The sequence below is a fragment of the Pogoniulus pusillus genome, chromosome 6 (assembly GCF_015220805.1).
Source record: "Pogoniulus pusillus isolate bPogPus1 chromosome 6, bPogPus1.pri, whole genome shotgun sequence".
NCBI lineage: Eukaryota > Metazoa > Chordata > Aves > Piciformes > Lybiidae > Pogoniulus > Pogoniulus pusillus.
Genome location: NC_087269.1, coordinates 24,413,567 through 24,435,475, shown reverse-complemented (window position 1 = coordinate 24,435,475; position 21,909 = coordinate 24,413,567). Strand labels below are relative to the sequence as shown.

Here is a 21,909-nt window from a genome sequence, read left to right as displayed (position 1 = left end):
TTTATTGCCATCAAACTGCAAAGGGACAGAGTCTATCGCTATTTCTGGAATCACTGGTGGATCTCAAGAGTTAACTAAGTTGCAAGCTGAGATCAGTTTAACTGGTAAAGAGTGGAAGAAACATACTATTGTAACTGGTCCTGATGCGCCTTGCACTCTGAGAATTGAGTTTTTGAGACAAGGTTGTTTCAAAGATCCTAAGGGTCACAAATGGGCTTTTGGAACAGCATTTGTAGAGATTGAGGATGGTAAATTGAAATTGTCCATTAGACCTGAACTTTCAGATGAATCTGCAGTTGTGGGACATCATGACATAGATGATCTGGAAGTGCCAGTTGCTACTCAAACTGTGCACCACAGGCAGTAGAGAACTAACCATGTCTCTTTGTTGCCCATTCATCAGCTGATTTGTCAACTGGAGAGTCATGCTGTCATCGAGAAAGCTCATTCACCTTTCAACAGTCCCATCTGGCCTGTGCACAAGCCTAACGGAGACTGGAGGCTGACAGTTGATTTTCGTGCCCTCAACAAGGCGACTCCACCCATGAGCACAGCTGTGCCGGACATGCTGGAACTCCAGTACGAGCTGGAATCAAAGGAGGCTAAATGGTATGCTACCATAGCCATTGCTAATGCTTTCTTCTCTATTCCCATAGCAAAGGAGTGCAGGCCTCAGTTTGCATTCACCTGGAGAGGAATCCAGTATCAGTACAACCGTTTGCCTCAGGGGTGGAAACACAGCTCAACCATCTGTCACTCAGTCATCCACAATGCACTGGAGAAAGGTAAAGCTCCAGAGCACATCCAGTACATCGACGACATCATTGTGTGGGGCCAAACTGCTGAGGAAGTCTTCGAGAAAGGTAACAAAATCATTGACATTCTGTTGCAAGCAGGTTTTGCCATTAAGAGAGACAAGGTCAAAGGACCTGCCAGAGAAATTTAGTTTCTGGGAGTGCGGTGGCAGGATGGTCGCCGTTACATTCCTCAGGATGTGATCAACAAAGTCTCCAGCATGGCAGTTCCCACCAATAAGAAGGACACTCTATCTCTCTTGGGTGCAGTGGGATTTTGGAGACTACACATTCCTGGATTCAGTCAGATTGTCAAACCTCTGCATGATGTGACTCGTAAGAGAAACAATTTTGAGTGGGGACCTGAACAGCAAGCAGCCTTTGATCAGATCAAGTGAGAAGTAGTCCATGCAGTGGGCTTGGGACCTGTATGATCTGGTCCAGACATTAAGAACATTCTGTACACGGCTGCCAGTGACAATGGTCCAACTTGGAGCCTTTGGCAGAGAGCTCCAAATGAGACACGTGGTCATCCACTTTGTTTCTGGGGTTGTAGTTACAGAGGTTCAGAGGCAAATTACACCCCAACAGAGAAAGAGATACTAACAGCATACCAAGGAGTGAAAGCAGCTTCTGAAGTGATTAGAACTGAGTCACAATTGCTTTTAGCTCCTAGATTGCCAGTTATAAACTGGATGTTCAAAGGCAGAGGTTCATCAGCACACCATGCCACAGATGCAACCTGGTCTAAATGGATGGCTTTGATAACCCAACGAGCACGAATGGGTAATCTGGATTGACCTGGTCTAGTGGAGGTGATCACCAACTGGCCGGAAGGCACAGACTGAACCAAACCTCCAGAGGAGAAAATAACCCATGTTGAGGAAGCTCCTCCCTATGGTGATCTCTCTGATCAGGAAAAGAACTATGCTTTGTTCACAGATGGTTCCTGTCATCTTGTTGGGAACAAGCAAATATGGAAGTCAGCAGTTTGGAGTCCAACCAGGAGAGTTACCGAAGCGAGAGATGGAGAAGGAGAATCCAGTCAGTTCACTGAGGTAAAAGCTGTCCAACTTGCTCTGGATGTGGCTGAACGTGAGAGCTGGCCTATGCTTTACCTCTACACCGACTCATGGATGGTAGCCAATGCTCTATGGGGTTGGCTAAAGGACTGGAAGAAGCATGGCTGGCAGAGGAAAGGAAAGCCTATTTGGTGTGCTGATCTATGGCAGGACATTGATGCACAGCTGGAGAGAACTCCAGTGAAGGTGCAGCACATAGATGCACACATGCCTAAGAGCAGAGCCACTGAGGAACACCAACACAACCAGCAGGCAGACCAAGCTGCTAAGATGTCTCAAGTTGATACCAACTCTGATCTTGACCTTGACTGCAAACACCGAGGTGAGCTGTTCCTAGCTTGGTGGGCCCATGACTCATCTGGACATCAAGGCAGAGATGGAACATACCGATGGGCTCGCGATAGGTCAATTGACTTGTCCGTGGACGCTATCACCCAAGTCATCTACGACTGTGACATTTGTGCTGCTATTAAGCAGGCTAAGCAAATCAAGCCCTTATGGTATGGTGAGAGATGGTCACAGTACAAGTATGGTGAAGCCTGGCAGATTGACTACATCACTTTACCTCGATCTCGTTCTGGCAAGCAGTATGTGCTAACGATGGTAGAGGCCAGCACCGGATGGCTGGAAACCTATCCAGTTCCACATGCTACTGCACGTAACACCATTCTTGGCTTGGAGAGACAGATCATGTGGAGACATGGAACTCCAGAGAGAATCGAGTCAGACAATGGCACTCATTTCAAGAACAATCTTGTGAAAAACTGGGCCAAAGAGCATGGTATTGAATGGATCTATCACATACCCTACTATGCACCAGCTTCAGGGAAGATTGAACGCTACAACGGTTTGCTGAAAACCACCCTCAAAGCCATGGGGGGTGGAACTCTGTAAAACTGGGACAAACATTTAGCACAAGCTACCTGGTTGGTAAATAATAGAGATTCAGTAAATAGAGCAGGACCTGCACAATCAGATTTGGTCCAAACAGTAGACGGTGAAAAAGTTCCTGCTGTATGTCAAAAGAATCTGTTAGGGAGAACTGTTTGGATATTTTCTCCTTTGGGTGATGGGAAACCTGTCCAAGGAGTGGTGTCTGCTGAAGGTCCTGGTCACACCTACTGGGTAATGCAGGAGAATGGTGAAATCCAGTGTATTCCACAGAGAAATCTAACCTTAGCTGAGAGAGTTTAAATTCAGAGTGTATAATCCAAGCTGTTTTCTGTGAGGTACCATCGGCGTCCAACACAGAAAGAATCTACAAGAGAATCTACAGTACATGAGCACGAACCCAATGTCACCTGGGAGTCCCCGTTCTCGTCTCATCTGTGAGGAGACAAACTGTTCTAAGCTTTTGAATAACCTACATCTGAGATAGCCAGAATTAAGTGTGAACTGAACTTGTAATATTCATTAGTGAAAGTATTGTTCTAGATTAGATCAGATAATTCTTAGCAATACTCTGAGTGAAGTAGACAGGGTTGGATTGTGCTAGTTTGAAGCAAGCTAGAATGTTTTGGTGAGAAGAACTAGATTCCAGGCTGAGACAGGAAAACAATGGTGATGTCTACTTCACTCATAGGCCTGCTGAGAAGTACAGGAACAAGAAACAAAAACATAGATAATCACTCTCACTTGGGCTGCTGGCTGAGCTGCATCTTACTCTCTAACCTCACCCTCCATTTTGGACTAATCCACTTTGCTTCCTAACCCCCCTGGCTGAACCTCTATTCTTCCTTGGGACTGGGGTAAGGTTGAGAGGGGTAAGGGGAAGGTGAAGGAGTGGTTGCGAGCCCCTCCTGGGGACTCAGGTTTCTGGGAGGGGAGTTGTGATTCTGTATTACCTTTTTACCTTGTATATTTCTGTCTATAAGTGTATATACTGTAAATATCTGCTTGTATATTGTGCTAGCTGTAAATAAATAGCTTCATTCATATCTCCAGAGCCGGCTGAGTCTAGTCTGGGTGATTTCCAAAAGTGGGGGGGGGGGGGGGGCAGGGTAACACCAAAACCATCACACCTAGTCAGGCCACATCTGGAATCCTAGTTCCAGTTCATGGCTCCTCAGTGCAGGAGAGACAGGGAACTGCTGGAGAGAGTCCAGAGGAGGCCGCAAAGCTGCTGAGGGGCCTGTGAGCAGCAAAGGCTGAGAGCCCTGAGGCTGTTGGGCCTGGAGAAGAGTAGCCCCAGAGAGGCTGTGAGCAATGCTCAGCAAGAGCTGAAGAACCTGTGGGGGTCAAGAGGCTGGGGCCAGGCTCTTGTCAGTGGTGCCTGGGGCCAGGCCAAGGGGCAGTGGGCACAAAGTGGAAGCCAGGAGGTTCCACATGAGCAGGAGGTGCGAGGGTGCTGGAGCCCTGAAGCAGGCTGCCCAAAGAGGTTGTGGAGCCTTCTTGTCTGGACCCAGATGGACAATTTGATCCTGGACAAGCTGCTGTGGGTGCCCTGCTTTAGCAGGGAAGGTTGGACTGTATGCTCTCCACAGATCCTTTCTGCCACAGGGGCAGTAATTCCCTTTTGGCTTCCTAGAGGGACTTCTCTCCAAAGGGTGATCCAGTACAGCTCCCACTTCTCCTTGTTTTTTCTAAGCAGACTTTAACTTGCTTATCTTTACAATCTGGTATAAAGACAGACAGGGGCTTGAGGATTAAAGTGTGAAGACACAGCAGCATTTTACTGAGCTCTGGACAGAATTTCAAATTAAAATCACTCACAAACCTCCTCGGCTTAGCTGGACTAAGCACATTTGAGCTTAGGGAATTCTGCGTCAAAGTGCTCTCTGCTCTAACGCACTGAAAAAATGACCAAGGGCTCCTTTGTAAAGGGTTTGTGTGCATGTGATCAGGAGCCAGCTAGCAAGAACAACCTCTAAGATTATTAGTGGCCAAGATAATTTTTCTGACATCAACCCAGAGCTCTCAATACGTGGGCAATGAGCACGTGGCTTTTTCAGTCCCACCAGCCTGCAGGCTGTATCAGATGGCAAGCACGGCCAAGCTCCAGCACTGTGCTTCTCCCACAGCATCTGGGAATGCTTCCCAGAGAAGCTAATTCTGCCTCAACAGCTTGCCTGGACTCCTCAAGCTCCCCATAGCGTCTGCAGCTGCCTGGAGGCCCCAGCCAAGACCTGCACATCCACTCTGCTGCTGCCTTCTGCTAAGAAACCAACCCAATGTCATGGATGGCAGGGACCAAGGAAAGCTGCCACTGACCTCAAAGGAGGCTGCAGTGAAGTAAGGGTTGGGCTCTGCTCCCTAGGCTCAGCAGGAGAGGAAATGGCCACAAGTTGTGTCAGGGGAGGGTTAGGTTGGAGAGCAGGAAAAGTGTCTTTGCTGCAAGAGTGGTCAGGGATTGGCACAGGCTGCCCAGGAAGGTGGTGGAGTCCCCTTGCCTGGAGGTGTCTCAGAAATGTGTGGCCACGGCACTTGGGAACATGATTTAGTGGGCAACCAGTGATGGTTGAACTTGGTGATCTTAGAGGTCTCTTCCAACCCAACCAATTCCATGATTCAGTGACTTCCTCACACCAAAACATATGCTGTATCCCAAAGTCAGCCTGAAACTCGTCTCTACCTGAAGGTAAAATGCATTTTCAGGAAGAAAGCAATGACAGTGTCCAAGGGAAACCTGCACCATGCTTTGCTGGACAGATACACCCAACACCCTCTTCCATTTTGGACTGACTTTTGCAGTCCAAGAAATCCACCAACATACTCTATCAAGTCAACCCACATCTCACTGCTTCAAAATCTCCAATGACCTCCTCCATCACAGGGTGTCTGATCCCTCATACTGCCCTGTTAACCTGATAGGTCCTCTCCAACTTCATCATTCAATCCCTGGACTACAGAAGGAAAAAATAAGTGACCATTAACACATCTGCCCCATCTCTGCTGTGCTGCATTCCTTGGGAACACAGCAGGCTCAGCCTGGATGAAATCAGGCTGGCAGCCAGTAATGGAGAAGGGTTTCAAGAAGGCTGAAACCACAAAGGTTTGACCATTTGGTCAAAGGTTAGAGGCAGCCTCTGGCTGCAGTTCAGCCTCTGGTTAACATTGCTGCTGGCTCACCAGTGACCTTGCATTCACAGACATCCCTCAACTCTCTATCTACCATTGAGTAGGCAAGGAACTAGATCCCATCCTTCCAACAATTACTTGGTATCCCATTTTATCTGCAGCTCTTCCCCAGGCAATGCTACAGACCTGGAGAAGCGTGGCTAGAAAGATGTCTAGCAGAAAGGGACCTGGGGGTTGTAAATGACATACACCTCAGTAGAAGCAAGCTGTGTGCCCAGCTGGCCAAGAAAGCCACTGGTATCCTGGCTGGGATAAGAACTGCTGTGCCCAGCAGGGGCAGGGAGGTGACTGTCCCCCTGTGCTCAGCACTGCTGAGGCCACACCTCCAGTGCTGTGCCCGGTTCTGGGCACTCAGTACAAGAGGGATGTGGAGGTGCTGGATTCAGCGTAGAGGAGGGCAACGAAGCTGGAAAGGGCCTGGAGAGTCAATCTGATGAGGAGCAACTGAAGGAGCTGGGGATGGTTGGTGTGGAGAAGAGGAGGCTGAGGGCAGACCTCATGGCTCTCTACAGCTCCCTGAAAGGAGGCTCTGGAGAGGTTCACAGGCTCAGAGGATGTTAGGGGTTGGAAGAGACCGAAAGAGATCATCAAGTCCAAACCCCCTGCCAGAGCAGGACAATACTACCTAATGCAGGCCACAGAAGAATACATCCAAACAGGCCTTAAAAGTCTCCATAGAAGGAGACCCCACAACCTCTCTGGGGTGCTCTGTGACCCTCACAGTAAAGGAATTCCCCCTTGTGTTGAGGCGGAACCTCTTTTGCTGCAACTTACACCCATTGGTCCTTGGTTGGTGCTGGTCTCTTCTCAAGGGGCAGTGGGCACAAACTGGAACCCAGGAAGTTCCTGAGCAGGAGGAGAACCTTGTTTGGAGTGAGGGTGCTGGAGGCCTGAAGAAGACTGCCTAGAGAGGCTGTGGGTTTAGACCCACAACTGACTGCAGAGGGGTCAGACTGGATCTCTGGAAGTCCCTTCCAACACAGACCATTCTATGACTCTGTGATCCTGTGACTCTGTGGCTCTGTGACTGATTTTGTGACTCTATGATTCTATGACTGATTCTGTGACTCTATGATTCTATGGCTCTGTGGCTCTATGATTCTGTGACTCTGATTCTATGGCTCTGTGGCTATGATTCTATGGCTCTGTGACTCTATGATTCTATGGCTCTGTGACTCTGATTCTATGGCTCTGTGGCTCTGTGACTCTATGATTCTATGTCTCTGTGACTCTGATTCTATGGCTCTGTGACTCTATGATTCTGTGACCGATTCTGTGACTATGATTCTATGGCTCTGTGACTCTGATTCTATGGCTCTGTGACTCTGTGACTATGATTCTGTGACTATGATTCTATGGCTCTGTGACTCTGATTCTATGGCTCTGTGACTCTATGATTCTGTGACCAATTCTGTGACTATGATTCTATGGCTCTGTGGCTATGATTCTGTGACTGATTCTGTGACTTTATGATTCTATGGCTCTGTGACTCTGATTCTATGGCTCTGTGACTCTATCATTCTGTGACCGATTCTGTGACTATGATTCTGTGGCTCTGTGACTCTATCATTTTGTGACCAATTCTGTGACTATGATTCTATGGCTCTGTGACTCTGATTCTATGGCTCTATGATTCTATGGCTCTGTGACTGATTCTGTGACTATGATTCTATGGCTCTGTGACCATGATTCTGTGACTCTCTGAGTGCTGGCTCATGGCCATCCCATTGTCCATCAGCACACCCAGTATCATTTTCAGTTTGGGAGCTTCCTTTAATCTGTTCCTAAACCAGTCTATGACCTCTGGAAGGTGCCAGAAGCAGGCCCCGAGTCATCCAGGAGGCAGTACTTACTTGTATTTGAGGAGGAGCCACTGAACAAACCAGAGTCCTACCAGGATCATGCCGTTGATCTCACAGATGGAAAAAGCCCACTGCACCCGATCGAATCGATCAAAGAAGGCGTCCGGCAGGGGAGGCTGCACCTCCTTGGGAGGCACTCGTTCGTGGACAACTGAGATGGTCACCGTGGTGAAGACAAAACAACAAAGTGCATAAAGAAAAGCCACCAAAGTCTTGCCCCACTCCATGGGGTACTGTGAGCGCTCGGGCTCAGGCATGGGGATCTTGATCATCTCCTTCTTGTAGCCATTGGGCATCCCGTTGAGTTTGGCCTGGCCGCCACAGCCATTCTGGCTTGCGCTGCTGCCGCGGATATGCCCGTTGACATGGCCATTCTTGTGAGCCTCCATGTGATGAGCCACCTTCAGGGTCTCGATCATGTGCAAGAGCCTCTGCCCACTGTCAGAGGACACCCGGCAGAGAGGTGTCTTCTGGAAGTCCTCCTGGGTGAGGCTGATCAGGTCCCGCCCGGTGAAGCTCCTTAAGGGCTCACAATACTCCGGCACAGCGTTCTCTGTCAGCCAGTTGGTCACCTCCTCGGGTGACCACAGCACCACTTCTTTCATCTCGCCAGGCAGCTGGGGTGGGCTTGGACATGGACTTCAAATTAGGCAGCAGTTACTGCCACTCCAGTGTGGTGGAGAACTCCTACCTGGCTTCATCTTGTCTGAGGAAGAGGTTTGGCGAATCCTTGTCTCTGACCACCCGACAGGAGCATCCGGGCGCTGAGACCAGCACAGGAGATGCTTCAGTTCATATTCAGGTTGGCATTCTTCCACCTGCAGAGGACAGAAAGCCCAAAGCATTTATTAGCATAGACCTCACCAGAGGGCTGCAAGTCATGTTTGAAAAGAAAATCACTACAAAAGAGGAGCTAGGATCTGGCATGGAAAAGATGGACTGGTTGTTAGGGGGTAGTTCGAGAAGAGGGTGGCCAGCAGCTCAGGGGAGATTCCTCTCACATTCTGCTCTGCCCTAGTCAGGACACAGCTGGAGTCCTAATTCCAGTTCATGGCTCCTCCAGTTCAGAAGAGACAGGGAATTGCTGGAGAGAGTCCAGGGCAGGCTGCAAAGCTGCTGAGGAGCCTGGAGCAGCTCTGTGAGCAGCAAAGGCTGAGAGCCTTGGGGCTGAGAGCCTGCAGAAGAGCAGCCCCAGAGGGCATCTGAGCAATGCTCGGCAAGAGCTAAATGAGCTGTGGGGGGCAAGAGGCTGGGGCCAGGCTCTTGTCAGTGGTGCCAGGGCCAGGCCAAGGGGCAGTGGGCACAAAGTGGCAGCCAGGAGGTTCCATGTGAGCAGGAGGAGAAAGTTGTTTGTTGTGAGGGTGCTGGAGGCCAGGAGCAGGCTGCCCAGAGAGGTTGTAGAGTATCCCTCTTTTGAGAGCTTCCAACCTCCCTGGCCATTGTGCTCCTGGACAAGCTGCTGTGGGTGCCCGGCTTTAGCAGGGGGGTTGGGCTGGATGATCCTCAGAGGTCCCTTCCAAGCCCACCATGCTGGGGTTCTGAGATTTGAGCCTTGTACACATATCAGTGCCCTTTCCATGCTTGCTGCTACTGTCTCAAGAGCTTTACCACTCCTGTACCCTAAACACCACTTTGCAGCAGTGGAAAGGACTCCTTCCTGCCCTGTTTTTCTCTTAGCACACAGCTCTGGTCCATACTCAGTATCCCAGCTCTTCTACAACACACTCATGAATTTGAGGACCTCCAGAGCAGATGTTTTGTGGAATTGCTGCTACCCACCTTCTCTCCCCCTTACAGAGTGGGAGCTCAATGCAGTGTGTTGCATTACTCACTGAAGAGGAAGTCTTAATTTGGTTCTACAAGGATAAAACATCTCCTGTACCACAAAAGCTGCTTTTCTCCAAGTCAGCCACACACCAAAAATGATGTAGAGAAGTGAGGTTATACTCCCTGGGTCAACAGGAAAACCACCACCCAAAGAGGTTAGCCTGAAATGAAACCAAAGCACTCAGGCTTGCAGGACTCCAGCAGAAGATGAGCACCTTCTTGAGGGAAAATTTAGCATTTCAGAGCTTAACAGATTGTATTGGGTTGGAAGGGACCCTCAAAGCTTTTCTTGTCCAACTCCCTGCAGGCAGCAGGGACACCTCCAACCAGAGCAGGCTGCACAGGAACACATCCAGGCTGATCTTGAATGTCTCCAGAGACGGCCTCAAGCAGGGTAGCCTGTGCCAGTCTCTCCCTACTCTCACTGGGCATAACTCCTTCCTTCCTGCTGTCCAACCTACATCTGCCCTGCTCCACTTCAAACCATTGCACTCAGCCTATCCCCACAGGCCCTTCTGAACAGTCCCTCCCCAGCCTGCCTGCAGCTCCCCTGCAGATACAGCAATGAAACTCTAAGGTCTGCCTGAAGCCTTCTCTTCTCCAGGTCGAACAGCCCCAACTCTCCCAGCCCGTGCCTGCCATCAACTCCAGAAGGAACCAGTAGAAAAAACAATTGAAACTCCGAAGAAAAATCAGAAGGATCTACAGAAGAAAATTTTTGCACCCAGTTAATAATAAAAAGAGCTTTTAAAGCTTGGGAAAGATCTCCTGTGGCATAAAAATGACAGGAAAGCAGCAGGCCCTGCCTACAGCTCTCAACTTTGAGCTGTTTGTTCAGTGAACAAACCAAAAATGGCCCTGCTCAGAGCAGACAGGAGAAGGCAGCACAGAAGCCATCTGCAGCCTGCCACCCCACAGACCAAATCCCTCCCCTAGCAGCCTGCAGCACCACAAACACCAAGTGACCTAAAGAAAGGGATCCCACTTGGGCTTTCCAGGAGTCATCTCCTGGCTTTATCAGCTTAAAGACTATTTTTAGCCTGCTACAAGACACCAGCTGTTTATGTTTCAGTGCAGAGAGCAAAGCTGCCACTGAGGAACACCAAAACAATCTGTACTGCTGTCAGGATGGGAGTAGAGGGGGAAGAAAGCAGGGACAGAGCTATGCAGGATGGAACTACACAGCACAGAAACACATTTTTGACCTGCAGCCTCTCAAATGAGCAAGAAACATAAGGTGCAGCCTTCAGGTGTTCTCCAGGGCATAAAGCAGGCTTCTGACAACAAAAAGATGCTATAATCCTACCTGCCTGGTGGAAAAGGACCTGGGGTGCTGCCTGACAGCAGCTGAAGATGAGCCAGCAGTGTACCCAGGTGGCCAAGGCCACCAGCAGCCTGGCCTGGAGCAGCAATGGTGTGTCCAGCAGAAACAGGGCAGGGATTGTCCCCATGGACTCAGCACTTGTGAAGCCACCCCTAGACTCCTGGGTTCAGTTTTGGGGCCCTCACTGCAAGAAGGACATTGAGGAGCTGGACCAAGTGCAGAGAAGGGTAAGGAAGCTAGGGAAGGGTCTGGAGAAGAGGGCTGGGGAGGAGCATCTGAGGGAGCTGGGGGTGTGCAGTGTGGCGAAGAGGAGGCTGAGGGCAGAGCTCATTGCTCTCTACAGCTCCCTGAGAGGAGGCTGCAGTGAGCTGGGGGTTGGGCTCTGCTCCCAAGGCTCAGGTGAGAGAAGGAGAGGAAATGGCCACAAGTTGTGCCAGGGGAGGGTTAGGTTGGAGAGGAGGAGAAATGTCTTTTCTGCAAGAGTGGTCAGGGATCAGCACAGGCTGCCCAGGGAGGTGATGGAGTCTCCATGCCTAGAGGTGTTCCAGAAAGGTGTGGCCATGGCACTTGGAGCTGTGGTTTAATGGCCATGGTGGTGTTGGGTTGGTAGTTGGCCTGGATGACCTTGGAGGGCTCTTCCAACACAAGCAATTCTCTGTTTCTATGAAAAGAAGGTGCCTTGGACAAAGGGTTGGCAGTACTTTGGCCATGCCAGTCCTCACTTTCTGGGCTCACCATGCACTCGTTTGTCATTAAATCCATGAAGCAAAGAGGGATGGAGATGAGCTCTGCCCCAGATGGACATCTGTGCTGCTGAGAAGACACCACTGGATTTTCTTTCTGTTGTTGTATGTCTTGAGGAAGCTTTTAGCCACGGGCTGCTTCACTATTGAAAACTCAATCAGGATTCAGTTACACGGCCCTGGAAGAAAGCCTAGACTGAATTATGCATGAGAAACCACAAGAAGAACTCCACCAAGCTCTGACTGCAGCAGAGCAGCTCAGCTCTCCAGCACACTGCTTTCCCTTGTGCTCACTGCAGTCACTTTATCACAGGGCACCTGAAAAGGGAAAGAGTAGGGTCCTGCTTCTGAGGAGGCAGCTCCATGGAGAAGGGCCTGGAAAGTATCAACCTGGCAGCATTACCTCTGTGCCTGGGAAGATCATGGAGCAGATCTGCCCAGAGGCTCTGCTCAGCCCCATGGAGCACAGCCAGCATGGCCTCACCAAGGGCAAGTCCTGCCTGACCACCTGGAGGCTTTCTGCAGGAGAGTGACTGCATCAGAGGACAAGGGAAAGGCAGCAGGTGTCATCTGGCTGGGCTTCTGCAAGGCCTCTAACAGGCCCCACAACAGCCTTCTCTCTAAACCAGAGAGACATGGATCTGGTGGGTGCAGTGTGCAGGGGACAAGGAATTGGTTGGATGATCACAGACAGAGGGTCAACAGATCAGTGTCCAGATGGAGATGGGTGACAGTAGACTGGTCTGTGTTGGGACCTAGTGCTGTTCAATATCTTCAGCAATGACATGAAGAGGGAGACTGAGGCACCCTCAGCAGCTCTGCAGGTTACAGCAGGTTGAGTGGTGTGGTTGGTAAGACTGAAGGATGGGATGGCATCCAGAGGGACCTGGACAGGCTGCAGAGCTGGGTTGAGGACAGCCTCAGGAGGTGCAGGACAGCCAAGGGCAAGGTCCTGCACCTAGGTCTGGGCAAGCCTTGGTATCAGGTGGAGTGTTCAGGGGACAAGGAATTGGTTGGATGATCACATCCAGAGGGTCAACAGCTCAGGGTCCAGATGGAGACAGATGACTACTGATGTCCCTCAGGGACAGTGCTGCTCAGTATCTTCATCAGTGACATAGACAGCAAGACTCAGGGCATCCTCAGCAAGTTTGCAGGTGATGCCAAGCTGAGTGGTGCAGTTTGACATGCCAGAGGGACAAGATGGCACCCAGAGGGACCTGGAAAACCTAGAGAAGCAGCTCAGGTGAACCTCAAGAGGCCAAGGGCAGGATACTGCACCCAGGCTGGGGCGATTCTTGATATCAATCCAGGCTGGGGGATGAGGAGATTGAGAGCAGCCCTGCAGAGAAGGCCTTGGGGGTGCTGGTGGGGGAGAAGCTGGGCAGGAGCCAGCAATGGGCACTGGCAGCCCAGAAGGGCAGTGGTAGCCTGGGCTGCATCCAAAGCAGCAGCCAGAGATGGAGAGAGGGGATCCTGCCCCCTCTCTACAGCTTACTGTGTTTGAGGTTAGACATTCACAACCTTGGCCAAGCCAAAGTGATTCACAACCTCTGGGCCCTCTCTCTGCAGCAGGCCCTCGCTTCTCTATGACCCTTAACAGATGCATTGATGCCTCTCCAGGTGCTTCTTTCCATCCTCTGCTTGGATCTGGGGCAGTTGGAACACCCTGTGTACACCATGAGCTGGGGCACTAGGAGGCCTTTTCCAGTTTAAATGCTGCAGGAACTCCATCACAGTTCCCCAAACTACTGAGAAAAGAAGAAATTGGATCTTTAACCAAATCTTCCTCACACAGCTGCTTTGACAATCTGCTGCAAGCTCCTGCATGCTAAAGGCCTGAGGATCACAAGGACACACTGCAGAGTGCAACACTTAGCACGGTGCAGGAGCTGGAGCCCATCTTCAAGTTACAGATTATTCCATAATAGCTTAAGTCGGAAGGGGCCTCAAACACCATCCATCTCCAGCCCCCTGCTATGGGCAGGGACACCTCACACCAGCACAGCTTGCTCAAGGCCTCATCCAGCCTGGCTGAGAACACCTCCAGGGAGGGAGCAGCCACAGCCTCCCTGGGCAACCTGTGCCAGTGTCTCCTCACTCTAAACAATTTTTTCCTCACCTCCACTCTCAGTTTCCCCTCTCCCAGCTCAAAGCCACTGTCCCTCATCCTGGCATGGCAAGTCAAAAGCTATCACACACAGATCTCCTGTCACAGAGGCTCTAGGATGAGCTCTGTATAGAACCCAAGAGCACAAAAATCTTGTTGCCAGCTGCAAGCGCTAAGCTGAGACTTGCACAAGAGTGCCAGGACAAGTGCTGCTGTAACTCCACGATGCCTGGCCTGGCAGTGTTAGGAGAAGCAGCAGATGAGTGTGGCTCACAGTGGAACTGCAGGACCTGGCACTACTGCTGAAATCCACAAGCACCTTGCTTGTGCTTCAAACTCACCATCAGGCACCATGGCATTATGGAAGGCTTTGGACTGATCTTTCAAGCTCCTCCAGTGCAACCCCCTGCACTCAGCAGGGACATCCCCAGCTAGAGCAGGTGGCTCACAGCTCCACACAACCTGACCTGCAATGGTGCCAGCCATGGGGCAGCTCCCACCTCTCTGGGCAGCCTGGGCCAGGCTCTCCCCACCTTCAGTGCCCAACATTTCTGCCTTCTCTCCACTCTCATTCTCTCTCTTTCAGTACAAACCATCCCCTCTTGTCCTGTCACAACCAGACCCTGCTCAAAACTCTGTCCCCAGCTCTCTGCTGGGCCTCTTGAAGCACTGCAAGGCCTCCAGATGCTCTGCCTGGAGCCTTCTCCTCTGCAGGCTGAACAAGCCCAACTCTGCCAGCCTGGCCTCACAGCAGAGCCCTGCCAGCCCTGCCAGCACTGCTGTGGCCTCCTCCGGCCCTGCTCCAACAGGTCCCTGTCTGTGCTGTGCTCCAGAGCTGGCCCCAGCACTGCAGGGGAGTCTCAGCAGAGCCCAGCAGAGATGGCACAGGAGGCACCCAAGAGCCAGATGCAACTGAGCAGAAAGCTTCAGTTCTTAGGGATGGTGTTTCTGGGAGCACAAGCTTTGGCCAGGTGCAATCCCAGCGAGGAGCTATCACATCACCAGTGTGTAAATCACTGCCAAGCACCTTTTGTAACAGCAGAGTAACTGATACTCAGAGGAGAAATGCTTAGAAGGATCACTGCCAACAATCCAGGCAATGGAGCTGTGATCCTTGAGAGTTAAAATGCAGAAAACCAGCTAAGATGGTCAGGGAACACCTGGCATCCACAGCTCCACTTCACAGCCTGGCTCAGGGGGCAGAGATTAGGGGAAAATACTTCTTATTAACAATTTCAAGCTTCTCACAAGCAGAATTATCTCACTCTGTGTCCAGAGCACAGAGAACAGTAGCACAGGAGGGGATTCTGCCCCTCTGCTCTGCTCAGACCCCACCTGCAGCACTGCCTCCAGCTCTGGTGGCCCCAGCACAAGAAGGACCTGGAGCTGATGGAGAGGCTCCAGAGGAGGCCATGGAGGTGAGCAGAGGGCTGGAGAAGCTCCCTTGTGTGGACAGGCTCTTCAGCCTGTAGAAGAGAAGGTTTCAGGGAGACCTTAAAGCAGCCTTCCAGTACCTGAAGGGGCTCCAGGAGAGATGGGGAGTGACTTTTAACAAGGGCTGGGAGTGACAGGATGAGGTGATGGCTTTGAAGAGGCAAAAGCTGGATTTAGGTCAGACATGAGGAAGAAATTCTTTGCTATGAGAGTGGTGAGGCACTGGCATAGGTTGCCCAGGGAGTTTGTGGAGCCTCCAGGCCTGGAGGTGTTGAAGGCCAGGTTGGATGAGGCCTTGAGCAACCTGGAGTGGTGGGAGGTGTCTCCTGCCCATGGCAGGGGGTTTGAACCTGGATATCTTTAGCGCCTCTTCCAACCCACCCATCCTCTGATTCCATGAACACCACATCCACCTGAACCAATACAGAACCACTCCCCCAAAACCAGTTTGTCCATCTCAGATCTCCTCAAGCAATTTGAAAGCTGAGTGAAGAAACCTAAGTGTTTCCAAGTCAGATCCTCCCTCCCTCAGGTCTGTAGTTTTCTTCCCTCAGCAAGGACCTCTGCTGCTCAGACAGCTGTCGCTGCACAGACCAGGAAGATGTGCAGCCATCCCAGCAGCACCACCAGCTCTTTCTTCACCAGGAGTTAGGGAGGTTTCCAGGCCCCATCAGAGGCACTGGGTTTGCTGCAGCCCAGATCAACCTGCCCAAACATCCTAGGAAAGGTGAGGTGATAAACTAGCATAAAAACAGAAGGAGTCTAGGGACAGGCAGGGGTTGAAGATGGAGGAGTGGCCTTTTCTGTCTTGGAAAACAGCTGCCGAGTTGCAGGGAGATGTGTACAGACACAGCAGCAAGAGAATGGACTTCATGATCACAGAATTGTTTGGGTTGGAAGGGACCTCCAAAGCTCACCAGTCCAATCCCCCTGCACTCAGCAGGGACATCCTCCATTAGAGCAGGTTGCCCACAGCCCTGTCCAGCCTCACCTGCAATATCTCCAGGGCTGGGGCCTCAAGCAGCCCCATGGCAAAGAACTTGTTCCACACATCCAATCTCAGTCTGCTTTGCCTTCATTTCAAGCCATTGCCCCTCATCCTCCTTCAGGTACTGGAAGGCTCCTCTAAGGCCTCCCTGGCACCTTCTCTTCTCCAGGTTGCACACCCTCAGCTCCCTCACCCTAACCTTGCAGCAGAGCTGCTCCAACTCCCTGATCATTTTTGTGGCCTCCTCTGGACCCTCTCCATCAGCTCCACGTCCTTCCTGTGTTGAGGGCTCCACATCTGGGCCCAGCAGTGCAGGTGAGGTCTCCCCAGAGCAGGGCAAGGCAGCAGAATGCCCTCCCTCTCTCTCTGCAGTCTTTAGATGATCTTTGAGCTGTTTTCCAACCTTAACAATTCTTTGACTTCCATATTTAACGCTTCTATGAGCCAACCTTAATGACTCTAAAATCAACTGCTGGAAGGTCTGAAGCTTCAATACTTGAAAAACCAACCCACAAGTGAATTCCACAACCCTCCTGGGTGAGCAGAAGTTACACAGAGGGTGAATACTTTGGATGAAAGCTGGGAGCTCTCCTCCAGCATTTTCAGAGCACAAAACAAACTGCTTCCAGGAGGAGGGTCTGAGTCACTGCCACAGGCACCTCCTCTATGGGTCTGTCACCACCACCACCAGCCTGACTCCTCCAGAACTGGACATCCTGTACTTGCAAAGCACACCAGTGCGCACCCAGAGCCCACTGCCTGCCACAAGTCATGTACTGGGCATCACGTGTGAGCTCCCAAGCAACTTGGATGCCTCTCCCTAAGACAGCCTTGCTTTCAAACCACAAGTGGCTCCTTACAGGAGGCTGCAGGACAAACAAGCAAGAGACTGCTCCACAGGCAGGCCAAGGACTGTCGGTCTCCTAAAGCACACCAGAGTTGAGGGTTCTGTACTGTAAAGACAAAGAGATGCAAAGATCTTTAAGTGTCTTTGTCAGTGATGTGGACAGTGGGACAGAGGCACCCTCGGCAAGTTTGCAGGTAACACCATGTGGTAACAGAATGAGAAGGATGATGCTGACCGTGGTTCTCACCAGCTGCTGGCCACCTTGTATCAGAATGGATAGACAGTGGACATCTTGTTAATGAGGAGAACAAGGTGGAGCTTATGCAGAGGACTGGGTTGTCCTTGCCTAATTGTGATAATGTGTAGGTGTGTGCTCTATGCTCAAAGACTATATAATGAGAGTCAGAACAATCGACAGAGAATGTGGTATAATTCACATCGAATTGGTCTGCAGACCACGTCTGCCGCAGCAGCTGACAGAAAGCTGCAACAACACCACCTGGCTGTGTGCTCTGTCTGACACAAGGAGGGAAGGATCCACCCAGAGGGACCTGGATAGGCAGCAGAGGTGTGCCCAAGCCAACCTCATGAAGGTCAACAAGGCCAAGTGCAGGTCCTGCAGCTGGGTCAGGGCATTGCCAAGCACAAATGCAGGCTGGGTGAGGAGTGGCTGAGAGCAGGCTGGAGGAGAAGGCCTTGGGGGTGTCAGTTGGTGACCAACTGCCCAGGAACCAGCACTGGTGGCTGGCAGCCCAGAGCCAGCTGTGTGCTGGCTGCAGCCAGAGCAGGGAGAGCAGCAGCACAGGGAGGGGATTCTGCCCCTTTGCCCTGCTCAGACCCCACCTGCAGCACTGCAAACAGCAGAAGAAGGACCTGAAGCTGCTGAAGAGGCTCCAGAGGAGGCCATGGAGATGATGAGAGAGCAGGAGAAGCTCCCCTGTGGGGACAGGCTGGGGGAGTTGGGGCTGTTGAGGCTGGAGGAGAGAAGGCTCCAGGCAGACCTTAGAGCATTCCATTTTCAACTAGACTCAGCTGCTCAAGGAATCATCCAACCTGACATTGAACACCTCAGGCAGGAGGCATCCACAGCCTCCCTGGGCAACCTGTGCCAGAGTCTTACCACCCTCCTACTGAAGAACTTCATAAAATCATAGAATCAAGCAGGTTGGAAGGGACCTCCAAGCTCAGCCAGCCCAACCTAGCACCCAGCCCTGCCCAACCAACCAGACCATGGCACTAAGTGCCCCAGCCAGGCTTGGCTTCAACACCTCCAGGTACGGCCACTCCACCACCTCCCCAGGCAGCCCATTCCAATGCCAATCACTCTCTCTGCCAACAACTTCCTCCTAACATCCAGCCTAAACCTGCCCCCTGGAGTTCTCTCCTCTCCAGGCTGCACACCCCCAGCTCCCTAAGCCTGTCCTCACAGCAGAGCTGCTCCAGCCCTTGGATCATCTTTGTGGCCTCCTGTATAGGGTTAACACTCCTGGGGGAGTGACCCTGAACCTGACCCTAGGGGTCTTGGCCCCTCCTCAGGGGTGGGCCACACTCCAGGTGATGGTTAGCCCACTCCCCCCACTTCCTGTGGTATAAAAGAGGAGCACTTCCTGCTCCTCACTTTCTTTTACCTGCGTTCATGATCACACACACACTGATACTGCATACCAGCACAACACGTGGCAGCCACGAGGCAGAGACACCATCACACTACTCGGGTTGTATCCATCCCTGTTTGTATTTTGCTGTTTTCCCTTCCTTATCCTTTGTAAACTCCCCTACCTCCAATCCCTTTTTTCTAAGTTATTGTTAAACTTTTCCTTTTTTACTTCCAAATCGAGTGAGATTGATTTATTTGGGTGTCCCTACCTTTATCTCTCTCCCTGTCTTTTGGGAAAGGAGGGGGAAGAGGGGAGGGCACTCTATAAATTCTATAAATTGTCATTGGGTCTACTAAATTTATAAGAGTCTCTGGGAACCTGCATTTGAACCCAAGACACCTCCTCTGGTCTCACTCCAGCAGCTCTGCATCCTACTTGTGCTGGGGACAGCAGAGCTGGAGGCAGGGTTGAAGGAGAGGTCTGAGCAGAGCCAAGGTGACAGAAGCTCCTCTCTCCAAACCTGATGACACCTCCTCACCCCTTTGCTTTTCCACATCCCTACACATCTCCACTCAACTTTCTTCCTCCCTCTTCTCTTCCCTGGGCTTGAAAGCAGTTCTGGGATGCAGCAGGGCTTCCCCCTCAGCACTCTGCTGGCCAGGAGCTGTTGCTAAGCAGGGCTTTTGTTTTGACGCTGCGGAAATCCTGCTTCCAGTTCTCCGGGGGTGGAAAGGATGGGGTGGGGTGGGCAGGGCAGCTCCTGCTTCTGCTTTCAGTTGCAGTTTCTTCAACACCAGAAGTCTCCTCAAACCAGGGAGAAACAGCCCCCAGGACCAGAGCTCCATCTGGGACCTGCAAGGAAGAGCTCCATGCTTTTCCCTCTGTCAGGAACAACCTGAAGCTTGAGGAGGGCAGATTGAGACTGGAGATGGAATTGTTGAGAGTAAGGGCGGGCAGACATTGGCACAGAGAGGCTGTGGCTGTCCCCTCCCTGGAGATGTTGAAAGCCAGGCTGGATGAGGCCTTGAGCAAGCTGGGCTGGTGGGAGGTGTCCCTGCCCATGGCTAGGGGTTGGAACCCAACCCATCCTATGAATCTCTAAATCCATAACCCAAGCACACTTCTCATTTTAGGAACAAGTTCTGCACCAGGAGGCTGCTGGAACACTGCAACAGGTTGCCCAGGGAGGTGGTTGAGGCCCCAACCCTGGCGATACTCCAGGTGAGGCTGGACAGGGCTGTGGGCAACCTGCTCTAGTGGAAGATGTCCCTGCTGAGCACAGGGGCAGTTGGACTGGATGAGCTTTGGAGGTCCCTTCCAACCCAGACCACTCTGTCACTCTGATTCTGTGCTGCATGCAACCATCCCCAAACCCTAAAGTAACCCAACACCTTCAACAGCAGTAGGGTGACCATCCCCTTATGGTTGCATGGCTGCAATAGGAAACCAGACTGCCAGGTCCCCAGCCCTCACGTGTGAGGGAAGGAAGAAACTAAAACCCACTCACAGGCAGGGGTCTCAGCTCAATAGCTCCAACTCCAGAGGTTCTGAGTCCTGGGCTTCTATGCCAGAAACACCACCCCAGAATGAACCTGCACTGGGGAGGGGAAAAACCCCAGCTACCATTTTATCAACTCCTAAGAACATTATCCTGGAAAGCAACTGGGTTTGGACACTTCCAGCCCTCCACCTTACAGGCCTGTGTGAAAAGATAGAATTGTTTGGGTTGGACAAGCCCTCCAAGGTCACCCAGCCCAACCACCAACCATGGCCACTAAACCACAGCTCCAAGTGCCATGGCCACACCTTTCTGGAACACCTCCCGGCATGGAGACTCCATCACCTCCCTGGGCAGCCTGTGCTGATCCCTGACCACTCTTGCAGCAAAGACATTTCTCCTCCTCTCCAACCTAACCCTCCCCTGGCACAACTTGTGGCCATTTCCTCTCCTCTCACCTGAGCCTAGGGAGCAGAGCCCAACCCCCACCTGGCTGCAGCCTCCTCTCAGGGAGCTGTAGAGAGCAATGAGCTCTGCCCTCAGCCTCCTCTTCTCCACACTGCACACTCCCAGCTCCCTCAGATGCTCCTCCCCAGCCCTCTTCTCCAGACCCTTCCCCACCTTTCTTGACCTTCTCTGCCCCTGCTCCAGACCCTCAATGTCCTTCTCAGTGCCAGGGGCACAAAATTGAACCCAGCACTCCAGATTCAGCCTCACAGGGGACACGAAGATCTTAAGCTCTTTGGCAAAGCTGGGGCTCAACCCAGCCTCTGCAGCACTCCCTTCTTCACTCCACACAAACAAGTCCTGTGGCCACCACCCCTTGCACTGCCCTCTGTCCCTGCACAGCAAGCTCCTGGTCTGGAGGAGCCCACACTGCCCTTGTCTTCAGCACAGCTGAATACGGCGCTGAACTGCACCTCGGGATCCGAGTCAGCCAGACACAGGGCAGAGCTGGAAATAGAGCTCTGTGTCCTCAGCTACCCCTGAGCCAGCTGCTGGACTGAAGAGCACCAAACAGCACTGCCCTTCCCCCTGAGACCTGCCTAATCTTCTGCTGACCCTGCAAGCACAGCAGAAGGCTTCCCTACCTGCAGCACTGCCTCCAGCTCTGGGGACCCCGGGACATGGAGCTGCTGGAGAGGGTCCAGAGGAGCGAGATGCTCAGAGGCATGGAAAACCCCTGATACGGGGACAGGCTGGGAGAGTTGGGGCTGCTGAGACTGGAGAAGAGAAGGCTCCAGACAGACCTTAGAGCAGCCTTTCAGTACCTAACAATGCTGCAGGAGCGCTGGGGAGGGACTTTGGACAAGGGCTGGGAGTGCCAGGATGAGGGACGATGGCTGTGAGCTGGGAGAGGGGAGAGTGAGAGTGAAAATGAGGAAGAAATTGTTGAGAGTGAGGGTGGGGAGACACTGGCACAGGTTGCCCAGGGAGGCTGTGGCTGTCCCCTCCCTGGAGGTGTTGAAGGCCAGGCTGGATGAGGCCTTGAGCAAGCTGTGCTGGTGGGAGGTGTCCCTGCCCATGGCAGAGGGTTGGGTCTGGATGGGCTTTGAGGTCCCTTCCAACTCAACCCATTCTGTGATTCCAGGACTCTGTGAATGAAAATAGTTGAGGGAATAAAAAAAGTAGGCAAAGGGCAGAGCTTTTGGAGGCCTTGCAATGCTTCAAGGGGCCCAGCAGCAAGCTGGGGACAGAGTTCTGAGCAGGGCCTGCTGTGGCAGG

General features: G+C 52.0%; 1 protein-coding gene across 6 annotated transcripts in view; it reads right to left on the bottom strand.

The window, feature by feature from the left end:
- SGMS1 (sphingomyelin synthase 1) overlaps positions 1–21,909 on the bottom strand; it is a 134,552-nt gene that overhangs the window by 17,831 nt on the left and 94,812 nt on the right. For all 6 annotated transcript variants that reach the window (XM_064144994.1, XM_064144995.1, XM_064144998.1 and 3 more), the window contains one exon: positions 7,807–8,633. In XM_064144994.1, the coding sequence (XP_064001064.1) occupies positions 7,807–8,420 (614 nt within the window). In that variant the 5' untranslated portion in view covers positions 8,421–8,633. The remainder of the gene's footprint in view (positions 1–7,806; positions 8,634–21,909) is intronic.